The 21,661-nt window shown below is 43.5% G+C and overlaps 1 protein-coding gene across 4 annotated transcripts in view; it reads right to left on the bottom strand.

Moving 5' to 3' along the window:
• The window catches only part of ALDH18A1 (aldehyde dehydrogenase 18 family member A1), a 39,780-nt gene extending 23,191 nt beyond the window's left edge, over positions 1 to 16,589 (bottom strand). For 2 of the 4 annotated variants that reach the window (XM_037050864.1, XM_037050867.1), the window contains exons 1-5: positions 16,405 to 16,589; positions 13,530 to 13,645; positions 6,269 to 6,483; positions 2,261 to 2,410; positions 2,067 to 2,171 (exon numbers count right to left, since the gene is read on the bottom strand). In XM_037050864.1, coding sequence (XP_036906759.1) covers positions 2,067 to 2,171; positions 2,261 to 2,410; positions 6,269 to 6,483; positions 13,530 to 13,617 — 558 coding nt within the window. In that variant the 5' untranslated portion in view covers positions 13,618 to 13,645; positions 16,405 to 16,589. Of the gene's footprint in view, positions 1 to 2,066; positions 2,172 to 2,260; positions 2,411 to 6,268; positions 6,484 to 13,529; positions 13,646 to 14,051; positions 14,077 to 16,395 lie in introns of those variants that run through there. The other 2 variants (XM_037050865.1, XM_037050866.1) reach the window with 2 other exon arrangements.
• Between the last annotated feature and the right edge of the window lie 5,072 nt (positions 16,590 to 21,661).

The raw sequence follows: 21,661 nt of genomic DNA, 5'->3' as shown, positions 1-21,661 counted from the left end.
ATCGTGAATTCCTTTTTAGAAAAATTTAGTCCTCTAAGAAACAGGTCTGGGTCAAAGGAGAACATATAGACTCTAGTCCAGGTGGTAAAAGGTCAAACAATAAAAGCAAATGTGTGTGTGGTAGAGGCAAGCAGGAAGTATAAAGGTCTTTTGAAAATACCTGTGGCTCCAGCAATTTAACAAAAAGGAGGTAGGAGACAAGAGCCCTAAGAGGGAAAAGTATGTGCCCAGAGAAGGACAACCTCTTTTTTTTTAAGATTTTATTTATTTGTTTATATTTAGAGGGGAAGGAGAGAGGGAGAGAAACATCAATGTATGGTTGCCTTTTGTGCGTCCCCTGCTGGTAGTTGGCCTGCAAGGAACCAGCCTGCAACCCAGGCATGTGCCCTGACTGGGAATCGAACTGCGATCCTCTGGTTCGCAGGCCCGCGCTCAATCCACTGAGCTACACCAGCCAGGGCAAGGACAACCTCTTAACATGCAAATCAGTTTCATTTTTATGAAGAAAAAATAAGCTGCTATACTTGTGTAAGTCTTTCACCTGACAAACAACTTACTAGAGATTTCCAAAAGCCAATGAAAATGATCTTCGAAACAGGATCAGTAGAGAAAACACAAAACTACAGGATTAGGTGCAAAAGGTAAAGATTTCTTGTAGATAACACCACTGGGGGAGGCAAAGGTAGGAGAGAAGGGGCCCGTGGACGGACACTTGGCCACGCAGGGGGCAGAGCTCCTTCTTTCAAATCAGTATTAATGGGAACAATGGCTAATGTGCACTGACTCTTAATGTGACTTTCATTAAAGCAAACAAACCAACCAACCAACCAAAAAAAGAGAAACAGCAAACCTGGGAAAAGGCAAAACAACAACACAGCTCCTGGATGTAAGTGTACTCACCTGGCTCCAGACACTTTTAAAAAATTAGATGAGAACTATCATTGTATTGTGACAGAGAAGAGACAGGAAGGTGACAGAAATTGAGGCTTCCATCGCATTTATACTAACAGAAAAAAAAAAAACTAAACTGAGAGAGGGGTCTGCAGCCACAGGAAACAGGTGGACAAGTCCATACCTTTCTGTTCCAGCTCACTTTTTCAAGGACACTCTGGAACAACACCAGAATGTCACTGCGTAACAACCGTGAACACGGTGGGGAAACAAAGCAATAGGAAATGGAAGAGCAAACCCCGAGAGGACACATAGGTAACATCACCCATGTAAAACAACATCTGTGCAAACGGACCAGAGGCAGCAAAGGAGCTTAAAAATAATAACTTGGGGAGTTAGGGTTTTTTCCATTGTTTTGTAAAGTGACTGACTGTTCAGTTGTTTTGTGATATTTAGGTCTATTCAGTGTGTAGTTATTTAGAAAAAACAATTGAAAAAATTCTGGGAAATTAGGTAAAAAAGAAATAATATAGAAATAAGGTTCTAGAACATTCAGAGGTAACCACTAAAAACTTCTAAGTTCCACGAGTATGGGAACCATGGCTGTTTTGTTTACCACAGTATCCCTAATGCTTAACAGATTTCTTGCTACACCATAGGTGTTCAAAAAATATTTGCTGAATGAATGAAAAACCAACCACCAGCATTCCTTCCAACCTTCAATGCTTAGTATCTATTATATAAAGCAACCAGGTGCCAACCAAAGCAAGCCACTGGAAGTCTGAGTTGCTAATGCAATAAAGACATCTCAGTTTTCTGTCTTCAGGAGTATTAGCAGTTGGGGTAGCCCTCAGAGGTGTTAGCACCACAACCAGAGCTAACACTGAGAGCGTACTGTGTACCAGACACTGTATTAAATGCTTTTCATATGTGTTTTCATTAAGCTCATGAAAAACCCGTGGAAGTTGGGCTGATCTTATCCTTGTTCTTCAGATGAAGACCCTGAGGCACATAAACATGAGACTTAAGAGACGCTCTCCGGATCTCCCAACCAGCAAGTGGTGAAGCTGAGACTGTCTGCTGGTGGTCTGGCTCCAGAACCCTCCTCAGTCTTCCTCCTCCGTGGGCATCACCCTCATGGGTCCCATGGCCCTGTGCAAGGGCCAGCCTCTCACCTGGGCAGCACAGATGCTGTACTGGGTAAACATGGCTTCATACAGGGCCATCAGTCCACTCTGCCCCGCGGCTGCACAGGCTCGGGCTTCTAAGACAGGAATTGCCTGTAACACACCAAGAGACAAGGTGTGGGTGGGAGAGAAGAAAGGTGCCTGAGGACCCCTGGGGCAGGGGGTGGGCAAGCAGCACTCACCATCTCTTTCAGCTGGTTCTGTCCCGAGTGCAGGGCCTGCCGCACGCTCTGGGACAGAAGGATCTCATGGCGCAAGCGTTGCTTGCCAAAAGCTACGGCTCCACTGGTTACCAGCATCATCTCTCGGCCTTGATTCTGTAGCACTGACACCTGACATTGAGGAAGAAAAAGGCACAAGTCACTTGTAAGATCTCTTTCCTCGCTTCCCAAGAAACTCAGGTGGGATGGACAACTGAGTGGATCCCGAGTGCTGGTTCATGGAGCAGCAGTGGACTGGCGCCAGGAAGAATTACCCAGGTTGCTTGGTAAAGATTCAGATTCTTCATAAAGAGACATACCCATAAACAAATGTCATCTAAAACAGGGGTCCCGAGCCCCTGGGGCTGTGGACTGGTTGGTACTGGTCCATGGCGGGTTAGATTAGGAACTGGGCAGCACAGCAGGAGGCCAGCCAGCAGGTGAAGCTTTGATTGCTTTACCAGCTCAGCTCTGCCTCCTGTACCCCCAGCTCTCCCACCTCCCAGGGGTCCATGGAAAAACTGTGTTCCATGAAACCAGTCCCTGGTGCCGAAAAGGTGGGAGGCCACTGATCTAACACATTAAATAATTCCTTAATATCAAGTATCAAGTCAATTTACACTTCTCTGATTTTTTCATCTTGCTCAAACTGAGGTGCAAATTAAGCTCATACACTGCAATCCACTGAAATGTCTCTTACATCTTTTTTTGTCTATTAAGTTCCTCCACCAGCATTTTTCTCTTGATATTTTTTTGTTAAAGGAACAAGGCTGTTTGTCCCTCAGGGCTTCCCTGCCTCAATTTTCCTGCATGTGTCCCTGTGCCATAGTTTTAATGCTGTATTCCACAGTTCCATAAACTGCTATCAGGTTCGGAGGCTTGGTTTGTTTTGTCAAGAATTTATTGGTCATAGTGCCCATCGAGGGGATACATAATGCGTGGTTATCGTTTTTTATGTGCTGTCAGCAGCTGTTTATGACCATCACAAAGACCAATTAATTATTAGGGCTGTAAAATGCTGACATTTGAAATCACTCTTTCCTCATTCATAGGCTTCATTCACTTCCATAAAGGGACATTTTTTTCCTTCATTAACCATCTGATCACATGAAGGCATATGAAAGGCAGGGCAGATGTGTGTCTCTTTCCCTCTATTTACCGTTTAATTGGTTTTATTTATTTATCTTTAGAGGGGAAGGGAAGGAGAGAGGGAGAGAAATATCAATGTGTGGTTGCCTCTCGTGTGTCCCCTGCTGGGAACCGGCCTGCAACCCAGGCATATGCCCTGACTGGGAAGAGAACTGCGATCCTTTGGTTTGCAGGCCCATGCTCAATCCACTAAGCTACGACAGCCAGGGCTTATTTACCATTTTTAATATAATGAGGAGGCTATCTAGAATCCTCCAAAGATGACCAATGAGCTATTTTAAAATGTCAATATGAATTTACGGATTTAAACATATTTCATGTGTTTAAACTCATTGCAGTAATTACCGTCCATCTTTGGCCAGTATAAGCTGGCTCCGGCACCCACCTAGCATGATCAGATGCCCTGGGCAAGACATACTAGTCCTTCCCTGATCCAGAAAGCCCTTCCATTAGGCCCACGGGTGTCTCTAGAAGGGAAGCTAGTGACCTAAGATCACCACCAGGTTCTCCCACTGTTTCTGTCAAAGTTCTCCTTTGCTCAAAATCTTCATACTGCTTTGAGAATGAATTCCAACTGTTCTGCCTTGCCAAAGCCCTGCCTGATGGAGTGATCAGCTTTACTTCCCACTCGCCCTAAGAAGATCATGACCACTGGTCACAAGCTCACCTCCTCCCTGGCCCCCCAACATGCACACTCATTCTTGTTTTTGTTTCCCCTTTGGGACCCACTTGCAGAGCCTCTTCTTCCCCAGAAGCACTGGCCTGCACAACTGCAGGGCACCACTCACCCTGTGCACCTGGCAGTGTGGAACGATCCCCCTCTGTTGGTGCAAATCCAACCAGCCGTAAAGGCCCAGGCTAAGCCCCAGCTCTGCTAGGGGCCCCAACAACTGCACTGTTATTTGACTTTTCTGCCCCAGGACCCATCCGTCAATGCCATGTGGGCCTGCTAGTAAGTACTCATTTGAATACTTACTGCCTTAAATAGTCACCTACCATAATTGTTTTGGGTGTCCCAGTCCTAGCTCCCTAGTAGCAGAGAGGCACTTCAGAGGTCTGTTAAGTCCTTCAAAATGCAGCGTTTTGACAAATATTTGTTAAAACAAATTGATCTGATGCGCTCAATCTGGGAGGCAGATTTGATAATAATTGCTTAGCATAGAAAATACAAGAAAATGCCGCCAAATTTCAGGCTAGTAGTTTCCAACTCCTTAGTAAAGTTCTTACAAAAACTGAAAATATGGTTATAAAGAATAGAGGGCTAGAAGGGAAAAGCCCTAGCTTTATCTCCAGGATGCCCGCTATCGGGTTTTTGACTCTTGATCAAGGGCTGGCAAACCATAGCCTGCAGGTCACATCTGACTTGCATCTGTTTTTATAATCAGATTGGTAATGGAACACAGCCACGCTCACTCATTTACTTACAGTCTAGGTGTCTTCCATGCTACAAAGGCAGAACTGAGTAGTTGAGGCATAGACCATATGGCCTACAGAGCCTAAAATACTTACTATCTGCCCTTCACAGAAAAAGTTTGCTGAGCTCTGCTCTTGGCAAAGATAAGGGTAGTGGGATTTGTGACATGCTTGAAGTCCAAAGCTCCAACTGTCAACCCCCAAGGTCAGTTTCTTTTTTGGATAATCTGCAATCAGCCTGGCTTGACTGCATGGCCAGTGGAGCATTAGATTCTCACCAGAAACTTCTGCTTTGAGCCCTTCCAAAGCCAAGATTCCTTACACAGATCTCTTCTGATTCAATCTGGAAAAAATGGCGATCCCTGTCTCCACATAAGGACCCCAGGGGGCTTGTGCACAGTGGTGTGTCTGTCTCTCAGACTCACCCCTAGTGTTTGCTTGCACTCTCTCTTGTCGCCTGCATCCTTTACCTCTATATATTTTATTTATTTATCTTCACCCAAGGACATTTTACCCCATTGCTTTTAGAGAAAGGGACAGAGGAAGGGAGAGAAACATCGATACAAGACAGAAGCATTAATTGGTTGCCTCCCATACGTGCCCAGACCAGAGATTGTATGCACCCAGACCAGGAATGGAATCTGCAACCTAGCAGTACAAGCCCTGACAAGGAACTGAACCCGCAAACTTCCAGTTACAGGATGACACTCCAACAAACCGAGCCACGCCAGCCAGTGCATATCCTTTGCCTTTAAATGAGCCTTTCATGGGTTTTCTCTGTGGAGTTCAGTAAGTCCTTTTAAATATCCAGACTTGGGAAATCTTTGCAATGATAGCTGATCTTTATTTCAAGACTATTAGACTAAAAAAAGAAAAAGCCCAACAAAACAGGAAAAAGAAAAGTTCAATATTTACCCACATCCACCTGAGTTCTCAACCTTAACTATATGTCAGAGTCACCTGGGAAACTGGAACACTCAGTACGTGAGCCCCACCCCAGAGATGTGTTAAATGACTGTGTGAAGCCCAGGCACCTCCAGGTCCTCAGACAGTGTTAATGTGCAGCCAGGATTAAGAAACACTTAATACTGGGGTGGGGGGCGGGCAGGGTTGGGATTATAAGACAGAAACCTGTACTTGAACAAGAATTAAATAAAAATTATATTAAAAAAAAAAAAAAGAAACACTTAATACTAAGAAGCCTGAGGGATGAACTCAATGAAATCAGCTCTCCTCCTTGACATCCCTCTGCTTGCCCTGGGATGCTGTTCCCCACTGGTACCTTCAGCAGAGAAGGGAGTTCTCAGATTGGGTTAAATCTATTGCACTCAAATTGAGATTATTTTGTACAAGGTGATAAACTTGAAATGACAACATAAAACTCTATTTTTTTTCCAGTTCAGTAGAGTTTTCCATCATGGCAATTACCTGCTCAACAATAGATGCCAGGCGTCCCAGTGCCAGGCCACACTCATCGCCTCGGGTCACCACAGCACTTCCAAGTTTCACCACGATTCTCTTGGCATGTTTCAGCTCACTGCGGTGGGCGAAGGGCTTGCCGTGTGTGCGGCTGAGGGGCACAGTGATAAAGGGGATGTTGCTCCAGGAACGGATGTTTCGGGTGACTAAAGGCTGGACATGATCTGTATCCCCAAAGTCAATACAAAAAAAAAGAAAATATATCCTATTAAATAGATATATGCACAATATGAACCAGTTTAGCACTAAAAAAATTGCTTTATCATTCTTAACTGAGTAAAACCCGTATATCGAAAGCCAGACGTAGCATGTTCTTATTCTAGCACCGAGTGGCGTTTGCACTCACTGCACAGGCCACAGGCACACTTAAACGCTGCCGGTGAGGAGGTTAAACATCAAATTTTTCTGAAGATGTGGTGGCAAAATATACCAAGAGCCTTAAAAATGTTCTCATCTTTTCATTTGGCAATTCCACATTCAGACATTTATTCTAAGAAACTAATCAGAGATCAAGACAAAAAGATTCATCTGAAAGCTGTGCACCAGTGTTGTTTATAGTAACAGTATAATAGATTAAATGTAAAAAAGGGGGGGAAGATGGATTCATGATCATTTTTAGCATTTTTCTTTTCTTTTTTACAATTTTATTTATTTATCTTTAGAGGGGAAAGCAAGTAGAGAGGGAGATAATATCAATGTACAGTTGCCTCTCATGAGTCCCCTGCCGGGAACTGGCCTGCAACCCAGGCATGTGCCCTGACTGGGAATCGAACTGCGATCCTCTGGTTCACAGGCCCGTGCTCAACCCACTGAGCTACACCAGCCAGGGCCATTTTTAGTATTTTTAATAACACAGGAAAACATGGCATACTTATAGACATGTTTAAATGCACAGAAAAAAGATGCAGGAAATAAATAAAATATTAATATTTAACTCCTAATGGATTATAGGCAACTTAACTCTTTTTTATTTGTTTTACAAATGTATGCAATATACATATTTATGCACTGCTTTTGTAATAAAAAATACAGTATATGTGCTTTTAAAGCCATATCACTATAAAAAGAGTGAGTCTGATTAGCAAAGACAATTAAGAGCAAAGTAATTAGTATGAGTAATAAAACATTATGACTAATCTACCTACAAATTTTCTCTGACATGGCAGCATGAACCCAGGTACTTATAATAATAATAAAAGAAACTAGACAGCTTTCCAAAGGAAAAGTAGTGTTGGAGTCAAATGCTTTGTTTTTATCCCTTTGGACATCTGCCCCTAAGCAATCCTTTCCTGATTCTTTCTTTTTTTTAAAGATTTTTATTAATTTATCTTTCAAGGGTAAGGGAAGGAGAGAGGGAGAGAAACATCAATGTATGGTTGCCTCTCATGCGTCCTCTGCTGGGAACTGGCCTACAACCCAGGCATGTGCCCTGACTGGGAATCGAACCACAGTTGTTTGGTTCACAGGCCTGTGCTCAATCCACTGAGCTACACCAGCCAGGGCTCTTTCTTTTTTGTTGGCAAAGCTGTATATGACTTCTGAGGAGGCAAAACAACAAACAAAAGTTGGTTAAAAAGCTGAAAATATACTTACACAAGCCAAAAGCACTAAGAGCTAAATGTCAGGAAACCCTTCACCACTTCTCACAGGCCCAACTCTTCCCACTCACTGCTTGCCAATCACCCGCCCCCTCTGTCGCCTGGTGCAAGATTTCCTGCTCTAGCCGGGCACAGTGCCATCCGTCAAAAGCTACATTTTCCAGACTTTCTTGTACAGCTACGCATGGCCATGTGCCTAAGTTACGGTTAATGCAATACATATGAAAATGTATGTGGGACTTCTAGGAACTTGTTAAAAAGAAAAGTGCTTTCTGAGTGAGATCTTAACCCACAGCTGCCTGACTTCAAGCTGCCATCAGCCACATCTATTTGTGCCAAGTCACGGCTATAATTTGTTCCTACATAAATCAAGGCCCCGCAGCTCAGAGCCCTCCAATTACTCTCTATATGTAGAACCATTCTCCCTCTTAGAAGCTCTTCTTTTGATTACCCAAAGTTATGTTTCTTATTGATGTCTTTTTGACTGAAATTACATTAAATGTAAACAAAGAAAATATTTTTTAAAAAAGAGAGAGGAAAAGTGCTTCCTTCTTCCCTTCATCCATCCTGCTGCTGGGAACATGAGTATGAAGGCTGGAGCTCAAACGTCCACTTCAGACTCTGAGACAACACAGTAAGAACTGCGAAGGAACAGAAAGGAGTACAGAAGCCAGACGATTTCACACACTGCTCTGGAAGCCCTCAACTGCCTCCCTTCTGTTAGGACCCCAGGCTTCTCCCAGGAAAAAAACAGAGAAAGAGATTTCTAGCCTGTTGGAGCCATTATCGTTTCGGGTTTTCTGATACACGCACGGATCCAATTGTAACTGACACAGAAGGAGAATGAGGGCACTGGCAGAGGGGCAGGCAGGCAGGCGAGGAGGCCTGGACAGGGGAAGAGAAGCTGCCTGTGGATGGGAGTTGCTGACAGACGGCCTCACTCACTGCAAACGGACCTTTGCTTGGTGGGACTCGGACTGTAAGAAAGCGAGAGAACACGGGCACACAGGTTCTCGGCAGGACTAAATTTTAGGTATTCCTGCCCCCTCCCTAGGAGTTCTCTATGTATCTCCCCAGAGGCATTAATGAATGACTAAAAGTAATCATTCCGAGCTACCTTTTGGACCATTTTTCTATAACTGTACTAACACAGAATAACTTCCTCCACTTGAATCAAGCACTATTACCTCCATTTATATTTATAGATAGATTTCTCAGAATTTCTCTAGACCTAATAATCCCTCCGTCTCCTTACTACAGACTATGAACTCCTCCAACTATGATCTAGCTTCTGTTCTCTACGCTGTCACGATGGTGGGTAAAGCAGGCAGAATCTCATTCTCATGGCCTGGAAGGTCACCGTGTGTTCTCTTCCCTCTCTGCCTACTTCACACACAAATCTCAGAAAGAACATTTTTAGGGAATTGGTAGAGTCCTTTATTCTCTCTCCTAAAGAAACTTTTAAAAAGCGACCATGCTTCAAGCCCATTGGAGCTACCAGGCCTGCAGTCCAGCTGCTGTCAGAAAGCTGCTCAGTAAGTCCATCACCTGCGACAGACCCGGCACTTGGCACCTTTGCTAGACCCACAGGTGGGCTGTCTCTTTCTGCGGGGGGACAGGTCTGTTGTTGGGGCTCAGTTCCATGGAGAGCTCCCTTTCTCCACTGGGTTCAGCAATATAGGTACCCTGATTCGGTCTTCAAGGTTATTATCCTAGGCACCCAAGACTAAGCTTAAAAGTTCCAAACATAACAGTCCTGGCCTTGCTGACCTGACAGAGAGAGAAGTGGGACAGGGACAGATTTACTGTCCTGGGGTTTGGACTTGGCATCACCAGAGGCCGCAGAGCTCAGTGCTACACCCTCCCTTTGACAGCTCTCAGGACTAGGCCCTTTCTCACTCCTGTCCACTATAGGGCTTGTCCTGTCCTGGAAGTGTGCTGACACTCCAGGGTAGCACTGGGACACAGGTAGTAAGTAGCACACATGTCAGTCCAGGTGATCATTCGACAGAAACCAGTTAGAATCTATCAGGCCAGGTTAGCATGAATGAGACACCTGGTGTCCAGTCTTTAATCAGGGGAGAGTGGCTTGGCTTGGTGCCAGGCAGTTGGGGTCACTCGGGTTGCTGGCAACTGGGTCACCGCAGATCAGGGCTGACAAAGTTCAAAAGGAAACTGCAACAAGGTTTCACGTGAGGGAAAGTGCAGTCACGTCAGGTAGGCTAGAGCACCAAGGAGAGTTCTGTGGGATCCGGGGCTTTTTGGGTTTCCTGTTCAGCAATGCTTTCACCTTCCCAGACTGACCCTACCTTGCAAGGGGGCATTTTTTAATGATCTGCAGTGTATTATACTTTTCAGGGTCCATATTGAAGACTGAGAAGGCCCTGATTCCTTTGGAAAAATCCAAGGCTTTGGGATGGGTAATCTCTTCCCATTTCCTAAGGGTTCCTTAGGCCCTAAGTCCCAAAGAATAGCCATCTCGTCCTCGTATGTCCGAGGGGCTCCTGAGTGTACACGTGTGCACGTGTGTGGGGGCTGGGGTGCAGTAAGGTTGTCCACGTTCCTCGAATGGGCCGTGGACTATACTCCAGGGGAGGAGGGGCCCATCACCTTTCAGCATCGGAGTCCCCAGGCCTGACCAGGAAGGAACCCGCATGGATTTCTTCTCCCTTCCTGGCTTTCCACTTTCCTCCGTGTCTGTATCTATGTTTTCTCACTTTGCCTTTTTAATTTATTTTCTTTTTTTCTGCTTATTGTGGTCAGTGAGCACAGGGCCACAGGCTCCAGAAAAATGTGGATACAAAAATAGAAAAATAAATCTAGGGACAAGACCAAAAAGTGCCTCCTTCTGTGAATGAGGCTACTGAGAACAAAGTATAATATCAAGAATAAAAATACTGAAGTAAATACTTATGATATACTAAGAGCTGTGTTAACCACTCAGATACTTTTCTTTACAGGGCAGAGGATATACTATAAAAGGTCAAGTGTAGACTCTGGAGCCAGACTGCCTGGGCTGGAATCTCAACCTTCTACGTACTTGCTGTAACCTTACCTACCTCATAAAGTTGTGAGGGGAAAAAAGCACGAGCTAACAGGCACTGGCACAAAGTAAACACCCAAATATTCCTGTATTATAAAAAAGCGTTCGCTATTGTCGTCATTGTTCTCGTCACCATCACTGTTATCTTACTAAATTCTCATGGTAATCCTCATGACTTAGATACTATGAGTCAGCTACTATTAGCCTCATTTTATAAACGAAGAAACTGAGGCCCACAGAATTTGAGTAACTTACCAACCATACCGGATACAAAAATGACCGTAACACTTGCAGCTTCTCCCACCCCTTGAATCTGTGCTGGCCCTATGACTTGCTTCGACTATAAGCATGAGGTGCAGAAGCCATGGAGGGCCTGCTGGAGGATGAGAGACCATGTGGAACAGAGATGACCTATCGCCCCCACAGAGGCCCCCTGCCCTCAATAATCAGCCCCAAGCCAACGTGAAAACTGACACAGACACCAAACCACCGTGCAGCTGAGCCTAGTCCAGTCACACCAACCCCTAAAATTGTGAACTAAACCCACAGCTGTTGTCACTAATGACTTACATAGTAAGTAGCAGAATTAGTTTTCAAACACAGGGAGCCTGAACTCTTCTCTACACGAATGAGTGAACCCTTACACTCTTCTTCACAAGAATGGGAAACAGATTTTTTCTAATGATAATAAGCTTGATCAGTTGATAAGCGAGTCATCTGCGGAAAGGTTTGGAGACAGAATGTGGAGAAGACTTCAGTGTCACAGAGCCGACGGCCAACTCAAACTATAATAAACAGCCTCTCCACAAATGGTGCTGGAACAACTAGACATCCGTGGGCAAAAAAATGAACCTTGACTTAACCCTCACACCTTAAACAAAAATTAACTCAACACGATCATGCACTTAAATGTAAAACTGTAAAACCTTTAAAAAAAGAAAGGAAATCTTCAGGATGTAGGGCTAAACAAAGAGTCCTTAGACTTGACTCCAAAAGAATAATCCGTAAGAGGGAAATCTGACAAATTGGCCCTCGTGAAAAGAAAAGCAAAACAAAAAAACTTTTCTCTGAGAAAGATCCTGTTAAGAGAAGGAAATGACAAACTACAAACTGGGAGAAAATACTTTCAAACTACATAGCTGATCAAGGACTAGTATCTAATAACACAATACTCTCGAAAATTAAGAGCAAAAAACCAAACAATCCAATTAAAAATGAGCAAATGACCTTTCACTGAAGTAGAATATATAAATGGCATATAAGCACATGACAAGATGTTTAACATCAATAGCCATTAGGGAAAAAGCAAGTTAAAACCACAGTCGGGTGTCACCACACACCGTTCAGAATGCATAAAACAGAAGAGTGACAATATTACATTTCGGTGAGGGTGCGGAGAAGTGGAAAACTCACATACTGCTGGTGTGAATATTAAAAAGTATAGCCATTCTCCAAAAACAATTTGACAGTTTCTTGTAAAACTAACTACCCTATGACCCAGCAATTGAACTCTTGGGCATTTATTCCAAACAAATGAAAACTATGTTCGTGCAAAATCCTGCACACAAATTTGCACAGCAGCCTTATTCACAACAGTCAAATGACGGAAACCAGATGCCCTTCCACGGGCGAACGTTTCACTAACTGTGGTGCACCTATAGTTAGTGACCACTAAACACTCCTCAGTAAGAAAAAGGAACCTGCTTATACAGACATGGTGGATGAGTCTCCAGAGAATTATGGTGAGTCAAAAAAGCCATCCCTACTGCTCACATACTGTATGATTCCATTTAGATAACATTTTTGAAAGGACAAAATTATGAAAGTGTAGAACAGAGTAGAGGATGCCAAGGTTAGAGACCGGGAGGAGGGGCATGACCAGAAAGGAGGAACCAGAAGGGTCATACGGTGATAAAAATGTTCTTATCTCGTCTGTGGCCATACCACCCTGAACGCGCCTGATCTCGTCTGATCTTGGAAGCTAAGCAGGGTCGGGCCTGGTTAGTACTTGGATGACAGAAATGTTCTTATCTTGACTCTGTCAGTGTCAATATCCTGGCTGAGATACTGAGAGAACTGGGTACAGGGTATAAGGAATGTCTCTGTATTAATTCTTATAACTGCAACTAAATCTATAATTTTCTCAAAACTAAAAGTACTTAATTACAACAAAGTAATAACAAAAATAGCCTATAAAATTGGGGGGGGATGAATATAGGTAACACTTTATTTAAATTATTGTTTTAATTTTGAGTTAATTATTTGACATACAAGTTGTAAAAATTAATGTATACAACTTGATGAGTTTGAAGACAAGTATATACCATATGTGTGAAACTATCACCAAATTCTATGATATAAACCTATGTATTTTGTCCAAAAGTCTCAATTTATTAATAAAAACAAACACAAAACATTTCACCAGTAGGCTGCTTCCTTCCTTCCTATCTTTGTCCAATTCTGCCATTTTATATTTTTCCCCTCCTTTAAGACCTTGTTTGAAATGCACTCCGACCGAACTCCCCACACGCGTTGCTAAGCCATTGCATGTATACAACATGGTACCTACGCAGTCTGGAGAGAGTTGTAAGCTGAGCCCAGGGCAGCAGACGGTGCCTGAAGAGCTGGAAGCCAGCGCAGTAGACTTGACTCAACATGTTGTGATGTGGTCACTGATCAAAGTACCTGCAGGATGTATTTTTAAAAAATTGAATAATGAAAATACTACACAATTCATTTTCTTTTCCTCTACTTCCCCACACTCAGAGTAAATATTTGACACCCCTGCTCCAAACTCCCCTGTATTAGGGAAACGCCTACCAGCTCTGCATAGTGTAGAAAGGAGATAAAAAACAAATGGTTTCTTCCCATACTCCATCTCAACCCTCCCTCCCCTAGAGGATTATGAGTATTCTGAGTGACGAAGAAATCTTTAAGGTATAGTGTTTATGTACTGATATTAAATCTTCACTACAATTCCTATACTACTGGGGACTCAGTCTCCAAAAGATCAAAACCAGATTCAACACCCAACAAGAGTGATCCCCACCTCCCTGCTATTACCCCCAATGGAACTCTGAAAACCACACATCTGAACTGTCAGCTTGATCCTCACAGACACAGGAAGGACGAAAGGCCAGAGGCTGCTGCCATGTCTTTCTTCCTGCCGTCCACAAGAATCTAGAGCACACTCTTCCTACCCTGGGAAGGAGGGGCAATGTCTGCAAATGTTCAGCATTTTAAATGACTGGGCACAACCCAAGGAGGATGAGTACATGGCTAGACACCTCAGAGTTAAGACCATGGTGGTTGTGGGCATTTTCCCACCCTAGGTCAAACTTGAGGCTTTAGACAAAGGTAGGGGGTTCTTTCCTAAAAAAAATACACACACACACACATACACAGAATACACTATTTACTATTGCAGCTGGAATATTGCTGCTTTCACAAGATAAGAATACTGCACCTTCTTTGCTTGCAGGGGCCTCCTTTTAATCTATGCTATACGGATTGGTGGAGACAGCCCAGCCCTCTTAAATGTGCCTCAGAGACTAGCATTTAGGCCCATAGAGAAGAACAATAAGGAATGGCGTGTACTGCTCTTCAACTTATACTGCACAAAGGCACAGACAGAAAGGGGAGAGAAGAGACTGGCAGGATACATCTGGTGTAAAAGCTATGGCATCTAATAGGCAACAGAAGTGCGAAGTGCTGTCTTTGTTGACTTCTGTGTCTGTGACAGTCTGGAAGATCCAGAGAGAAAACTATTTTCATAGAATTGAAGCATGATATGGGCCCATGGTCTGTTTGCTTCCTGTGTAAATTCCTTTACTGATTGTTGCCAAACAATGATCTCCATATGAATGATCCAAAATACTCGTAGAAGAGCCAAAATGGTAATCAAGTAGTGACACTAAAATTCCCCAGCCACTTCAGCATTCAAAGTTGGGCATAATCCTACAGGTTACCTTTGAACTGGTTCATGCTTTTCCCAACGAGATTATAAACCTCCCACTGACAGCACAGTACACAGTACAGGAACAGGGACTTTGAAGTTGGGATAGATTTGGTTTGAAGCTTTGTATTTGCTAGCTGTATGCCTTTTGCAGGGTTACATAATCTTTCTAACCCTCAGCTTCTCCATTTGTAAATCAGGGACAGGAACAGTAAGGACTGCATAAGATTACTGTGAGAATTAAATGAGATAATGCATGGAATGCCTGTTTGTAACAGATGGTCAATAAATGTCAGTTTTCCTTCTTCTGTCTTTTGGGCACTAATGGTATCTTACAATCATTTCTTTCTTTCCTTCGGGACCTGCCACTGTCACAAAGAATTCAATAAATATTCTCTGATGTAGATAGTCGTAAATTAGACTTATTGACTGTTTATCTCTCTCTTATCTAAAAGTAACTGAAAGCTCTGAATGTTTAAGACCATTAAGATATTAAGATGAACAGTGACCTAGAAACCAAACCTCCTGGCCACTTCCCTATACTGCACTGCCTCTGACTGGCCCTTTCCTCACTACAAGGAATGGTTCATCCTGCCAGAGTTTATTATGCTCTCCAAAAGCATTCATTATGGCCTCAAAAATCAGAGAGCTAATTCAAGGGAGCAAAAGGTATGGTGTGTATGTCTAGACTCAATGTCATCAGTAGAAAAGAGTTTCCATGTTTTGACTCAGGACATTTCTCAAGTACCTCTTTATAAAAAGGTACTAAACAGGACGCCCTTATCTTACTGACTTAGACGGAGTCTTGAACTTTAGCCCTAACAAACTTTGCTCGGAAATACAGGACCTGCATATGGTTCACTTAAAGGCAAAGACCGCCGATCAATCTCACCGCCTTAGAGAGCCAGGGATAATGGGGGCGGCGGGTACTGCCTGACGTGCCAGGAACTACTCACTGACCGGAGGTCATTTTGCAAAATGCGGTCGAGAGCCGACTTCTCCGATGCGGGGGGCGGGGGGGGGCTGGTTTTGAGGAGGGGATCGCGAAAGCAAAACGGGCCACGGGGGTCTACATACACAAGCCCCTGAGAGTCGGTGTGTTGCCAGGTACAAACCAGGTAAAATATCGACACCAAGGCAGGTGCAATGGACCGAGAAGGGGTCCAGGCAGTCTCCAAACGTCCATATGGACCAGTTCCTCCATGTCGTTGGCCAGGAAGGTCGGGTGCCCTAGGTCCCCGCAACCCTGGTTTCCACCACGAGGTCCTTAAGAACCGCGCCGGGGCCGTGCTGCGCACCCGAAGCCCGCTGCCATCCCTTGGCGAGGTCTCACGCCCACTCGTGGGACCCGGCCACCCGGCTCCTGCCTGTGCGGCGCTCCCGCGGCCCGGCGCGCCCATGTTTCCCCGCCTCGGCCCAGGCGCCGCATCAGTCCTCGAAGAGGCGCAGGTGCTTCTCCATCCCCGCGCCTGCCGCGTACCTCACTCACCCCTGCAGCGCCCGACCTCATCGCCCAGCCAGCAGTCCACGCGGGGCCGCCTTTGGCGCCGGCTTACTTTTTTCTTCCGTCCACGTCCCGAAAGATGACGTTACGTCAGCGGCGTAGGAGTAAAGCCAGGCCGCCGGGCCTGCGCTGTTGACGTGGGGCTAAGGGGCTGAACCGGAGCTGCGCCGCGGCAACCGCGGAGACGCCGTCTGAGAATCTGGTCCTCGCTCCACGTGGAGGGCCCCGCCCACCGAAGTCCTGCATACGCCGGAAGGCGGGGCTTGAGTTCTACTGCTGAACATCCACGTCCTAGGAGAACCGGCCAAGGAGGGTGTCCAAGAGCCACGCAGTGGGGCCTTCCAGGGAGGCTGAAAAGATGCCTGGATCCCTCAGCTGCAGGTAGAAGCCATTACCTGTGCTTTTCAATGTGTGTTTCATATCTCGAAAATAAGTTGAATCAATGTACACATACTTAGAGCTCACAGTCCCGGCAAATTTTTGCTACTTAAAATAAAAAATTTTGACACAGCAATAAAACGATTTGCCCCTAATCATCTGTATGCTTTCCCAAGGTTCCCAGCCCAACTTTCGTTCAGCAAGGGCATTGGTGAAAATACTTAAAATGTTTTTATTTAATCCCAGACAGCTGAAACTATTTCAAAGGTGAATGAGGATCCACCCTTAAAATTAGAGCTCAGACTCTCTCCCTCTCTCCCTCTCTCCCACTTGCTGTGTTTTGCTCAAAGGGCATTGCTGTACAGGCACAGGCACAGACACAGACACAGACACAGACACAGACACAGACAAGTGCTGGGCGAGAGGGGAGGGGAGAATAGGCGCAGCACCTGAGTGGAGTTGGGTGACAACGAAAGCCTCTTGCCTCTTCTGTAGTAGTCCCTACGAACATTGCTGAGCTTTCTTATTCAATCCTTCGTTCATTAGACATTGACTACTTTCCGTAGGTGTGGAGGAAGACACTGTCCTCTCTGCCGTGAGAGAACAGCCTTATGGGAGAGATAGGTACTTGAGCAGATGACTTACAAGACAATGTGATTAATTCTAGAGGAAAGGGACTCAGGGGTTCAGGCAGTTTTAAAAACAGAGTAGACATTCGAATTGTGCTTTGAGCGACTAAAAGTAAGCAGTTTACCTAGAAAAGGGAGCAGGATCATAGGAAGAAGGAATGGAATGTGCAGAGGCATGAGACATGCCCTATGAGAAGAGGCTGCATGTGAGACAAGACAGGAGAGGTGTTTGCCACCTTGCAGAAAGTTTTAAATTTTTTTCTTTTTTATTATTGATTTTATAGAGAGAGGGAGAGAGAGAGAAGGAGGGAGGGAGAGAGAGAGAACACCAACTGTTGCTCCACTCATTATGTATGTGCCCCAACCAGGGATTGAACCTTCAACCACTTGGCTTATCAGGACGATGCTCCAACCAACTGAGTAACCCGGCCAGGGCCCCAAAAGATTTCTGAGTCATGCTAAAGGTTTTGAATTTTATCATCTTCAAAGATAGAGGAGCATGACTTTTAAAGTACTTGAAATAGCATAATGGGATTTGTATTTAATAAATCAGTAATGAGGGGTAGAAGCTGGGAGATTGGATGTTAGCTTATTGCAAAGCCTAAATAAGAAATAATGGCTGGCAAAAAAGAAAAAAAAAGAAAAAAGATCCATCAGTGGGCATAAGGAGCATAAAGGAGGAAGAGCTGATAGCACTTACTACTTGAAAGCTGGAGGGTGAGAAGAGAGGAGGGGTACCTGCAAATCTGGGCATGCTGCAATATGCTGAGTTGGGAAGCAGATAGGAGTGGTTCTTTTGGGTGAAGGATGAGAGCAGCAAACACATTAAGTTTTGAGTTTGAAGTAGGGTAGGAGATACCAAAGAAATAAAACTACCCTCCAGTTGTTTCATCCAGTAACTCAGCTTTTCCTTTAAGATTCTCCTCATGAATTTAGAATAAATAAAACGACTGTGGGTATAGCTAAAGCCATTAGGGACAGGAGTCTTCTCCACTCAGGAAGTCCTGTCCTGTTCTTGACGTGTTCTTAACCCACATGTCACCTTACGGTGATTGCTTGTCTGCCTTCCTTGCTAGAATTTGAACTCCTGAGAGCATGAAGGTATACTTTTGGCACATACTAGACACTCAATATATATTTGATGTGAATGAATGAAACTTTTTGTTTCCCTTGCCTGAGGAGATACATCACAAAAAATTACTAAGAGAAATGTCCAAGATTTGACTGCTCATGTTTTCTTCTAGTTTTATGATTTTGAGTCTTATGTTTAAGTCTTTAATTCATTTTTTACTTTATTCTTGTATATGGTATAATAAGGTGGTCTAGTTTCATCTTTTAAACATATCTAATGTTTCCCAACGCCATTTATTGAATAGACTGTCTTTACCCCATTGTATGTTCTTGCCTCCTTTGCCAAATATTAATTGACCATATAGGCATGGGTTTATTTCTGGGTTCTCTATTCTCTTCCATTGATCTATATGTCTGTTGGTCAGGATGTGGAAAAAAGGGAACCTTTGTGCACTGTTGGTGAGAATGAAGATTGGTGCAAACACCACGGAAAACAGTATGGAGGTGCCTCAAAAAAATTAAGAATGGAACTGTCTCATGACCCAAGAATTCTACTCTGGATATATTACCTAGGAAACCCAAAAGACTAATTTGAAAAAACACATGCACTCCTATGTTCATTGCAGTGTTATTTACCATGGCCAAGCTATGGAAGCAACCCAAATGCCCATCAATAGACAAGTGGATGAACAAGTGCTAATTCATACAAGTATATACTATGGAATATTACTCAGCCATAAAAAAGGAATGAAATCTTACCATTTGTGACAGCATGGATGGACCTACAGGGTATTATGTATAAATGAACAAACAAAACAGAAACAGACTCATAGACACAGAGAACAGACTGGTGGTTGCCAGAAGGGAGGGGGTTTGGGGGACAGAGTGAAGGAGGGGAAAGGATTGAGAAGTACAGTTTGGTAGTTACAAAATAGTCATGGGGAGTTAAAGTATAACCCTGGAAATACAATCAATAATATTGTAATAACTATGTGTGGTGTTAGAGAGGTACTGGAAATATCACAGGGAACACTTTGTAAAGTATGTGATTGTTTAACCACTGCTATCCACCTGAAACTAATGTAAAATAATATTGAGAATAGACTATAGTTGAAAAGCACTTTTAAAAAAGACAGGCTCTGAATGTTAAACAAATACATCAGTAAAAAAGGGAAGTTACTTATAAATAAAGAACATTCTTACATAACAATAAACAGGGAGGTTCTTGCTGGAGAGCAATTATTTTTCTTCAAAATATAGTTGTATTTTCTGATTATAAAATTCAGAAATTTATTATTTTTTTAAAAGCCCCCATTTTGACATGTTAGCCTTCTGGACTTTTTGTTTACCTAGGTGCACCTGTATAAATATTTTTTGTTTCACAAAAATAGGACTGCCAAGTATATGCATTATGTTGTAGTCTGTTTTATTCATGAAAAAAGAGATTATGAATGCTTTCCAATGGCAATAAAGGCAGGTCTACTCAATTTCAGTGGTTGTACAACGTTCCAGTCTATGGATATAATTTAATTCATCCCCTATTGTTGGACATTTTTTCCTCTTGGATGACGTTTGATAAGTGAACTTGTTGGGTCAAAGTTTATAAACATTCTAAAGGCTTTGATACATATTATTAAATAGCTACTGGCCCTTCTTTCAGTCTCATGAAAAGTGTTTGAGAGTACTGGTTTCTCCACACCTGCGATGAGCTGGCTGAGATTTCATTTTCATTCTATCCAAATTGTTGTACATACCCCCTTATAGTAAAACTTGCTCCTTAAATACATGATTACAATAGAGACCTTCTGTGTAGTAAGTCAAATAACTGATAACTCATCTGTATAGGTAAAGGGAGGGAACGAAGAGGACTGTGTTGTATAGATTCTTTAAAAAATGTTTTGAAGGTCTGTTACAAGGGGAGTGATGGAAGTAAGAAGACCCAGTGTGTTAATCAGTCTTCTACATAGTTGGAAACGGCTTAAAGCTCGTCAAAGTAGCAGAGGAGTCGAGAGGAAAAGAACAATTGAGGTATTTCTGCCTTGGAAGAGCAGGTGTGCAGATTTTTGGTGTAAGATCTCATATACTACAGTTTAAAAAGGTGTGGTAACTTACCTCATCCCTAGCTCAGTGTCTTCTATATACATTTTTCCTCTTTGTCTCTTAATCTCTTGTATATGTGGGGTCCCTGACCCTCCCATGTATGAGGGGCTTCCATTCATATGCATACATTAAATTTAGTTATTCTCTCCTGCCAGTCCATCCCATGTCTACTTGATTAGATTAGCTGAAAGAACCCTGAGAGTAGAGGAAACTTTCTTCCTACGCTAGCTGGTGCTGAGCAGGACAGACTCGCTGGCTGGAACCCTGCACTTCCCACGTGGCTGCTGCAGATGAGATCTTGGAGCCCCCGACGCATGCTGGCACAAGGTCGGTGTTCTTACCATGTCAGCACAGCCCCAGATCTCTGTCTGCAGTATCATGAGTTTTTTTTGGAGGGTGATGAAAATGTTCCAGAATTAGTGGTGATGGCTGCATAATACACAAAAAAACACTAAAAGGGTGAATTTTATGGCATGTGAATTACCATGTAAATTACAGTTGTGATTATGTAATTCAACTTTTTTTAAAAATAAATTTTATTTATTTATCTTTAGAGGGAAAGGGAAAGAGAGAGGAAGAGAAATATCAATGTATGGTTGCCTCTCGTGCACCCCCTGCCAGGAACTGCATCCCTGCTGGGAATTGGCCTGCAACCCAGGCATGTGTCCTGACTGGGAATTGAACCACGATCCTCTGGTTCGCAGGCCTGTGCTCAATCCACTGAGCTACACTAGCCAGGGCTCTTTTCTCTCTCTCTCTTTTTTTTTTTGTAAAGGCATAGAATGGGTTTCATAGCACTTGGGCATAGAAATAAACATTTGAATAAAGGAGTTGGGGGACCAGATATTGAAAAGGACTCTAAGCTGTTGGGAGTGGATTGGATGTGGACTAGATGTTCTCTACAACCTAGGGTGACTTGTCAAAGAAGTTTATTTCCCTTTAAGAAGCCCAAATTGGAGAACTATAGCTTTAATAGTTTTCTGGTCTATTTTAGTCATCTCCTCAGAAGCAGGGTGGCTGAATTAAATAACATTCATGCGTAATGGCTCTGGTGGAACTGTGCC

Source organism: Sturnira hondurensis, unplaced genomic scaffold (genome assembly GCF_014824575.4).
Source record: "Sturnira hondurensis isolate 20B ecotype Veracruz unplaced genomic scaffold, ASM1482457v3 Scaffold0006849, whole genome shotgun sequence".
In the NCBI taxonomy this organism is placed as follows: domain Eukaryota; kingdom Metazoa; phylum Chordata; class Mammalia; order Chiroptera; family Phyllostomidae; genus Sturnira; species Sturnira hondurensis.
The sequence above is the reverse complement of the archived record's forward strand: the minus strand, read 5'-3'. Positions and strand labels throughout refer to the sequence as shown.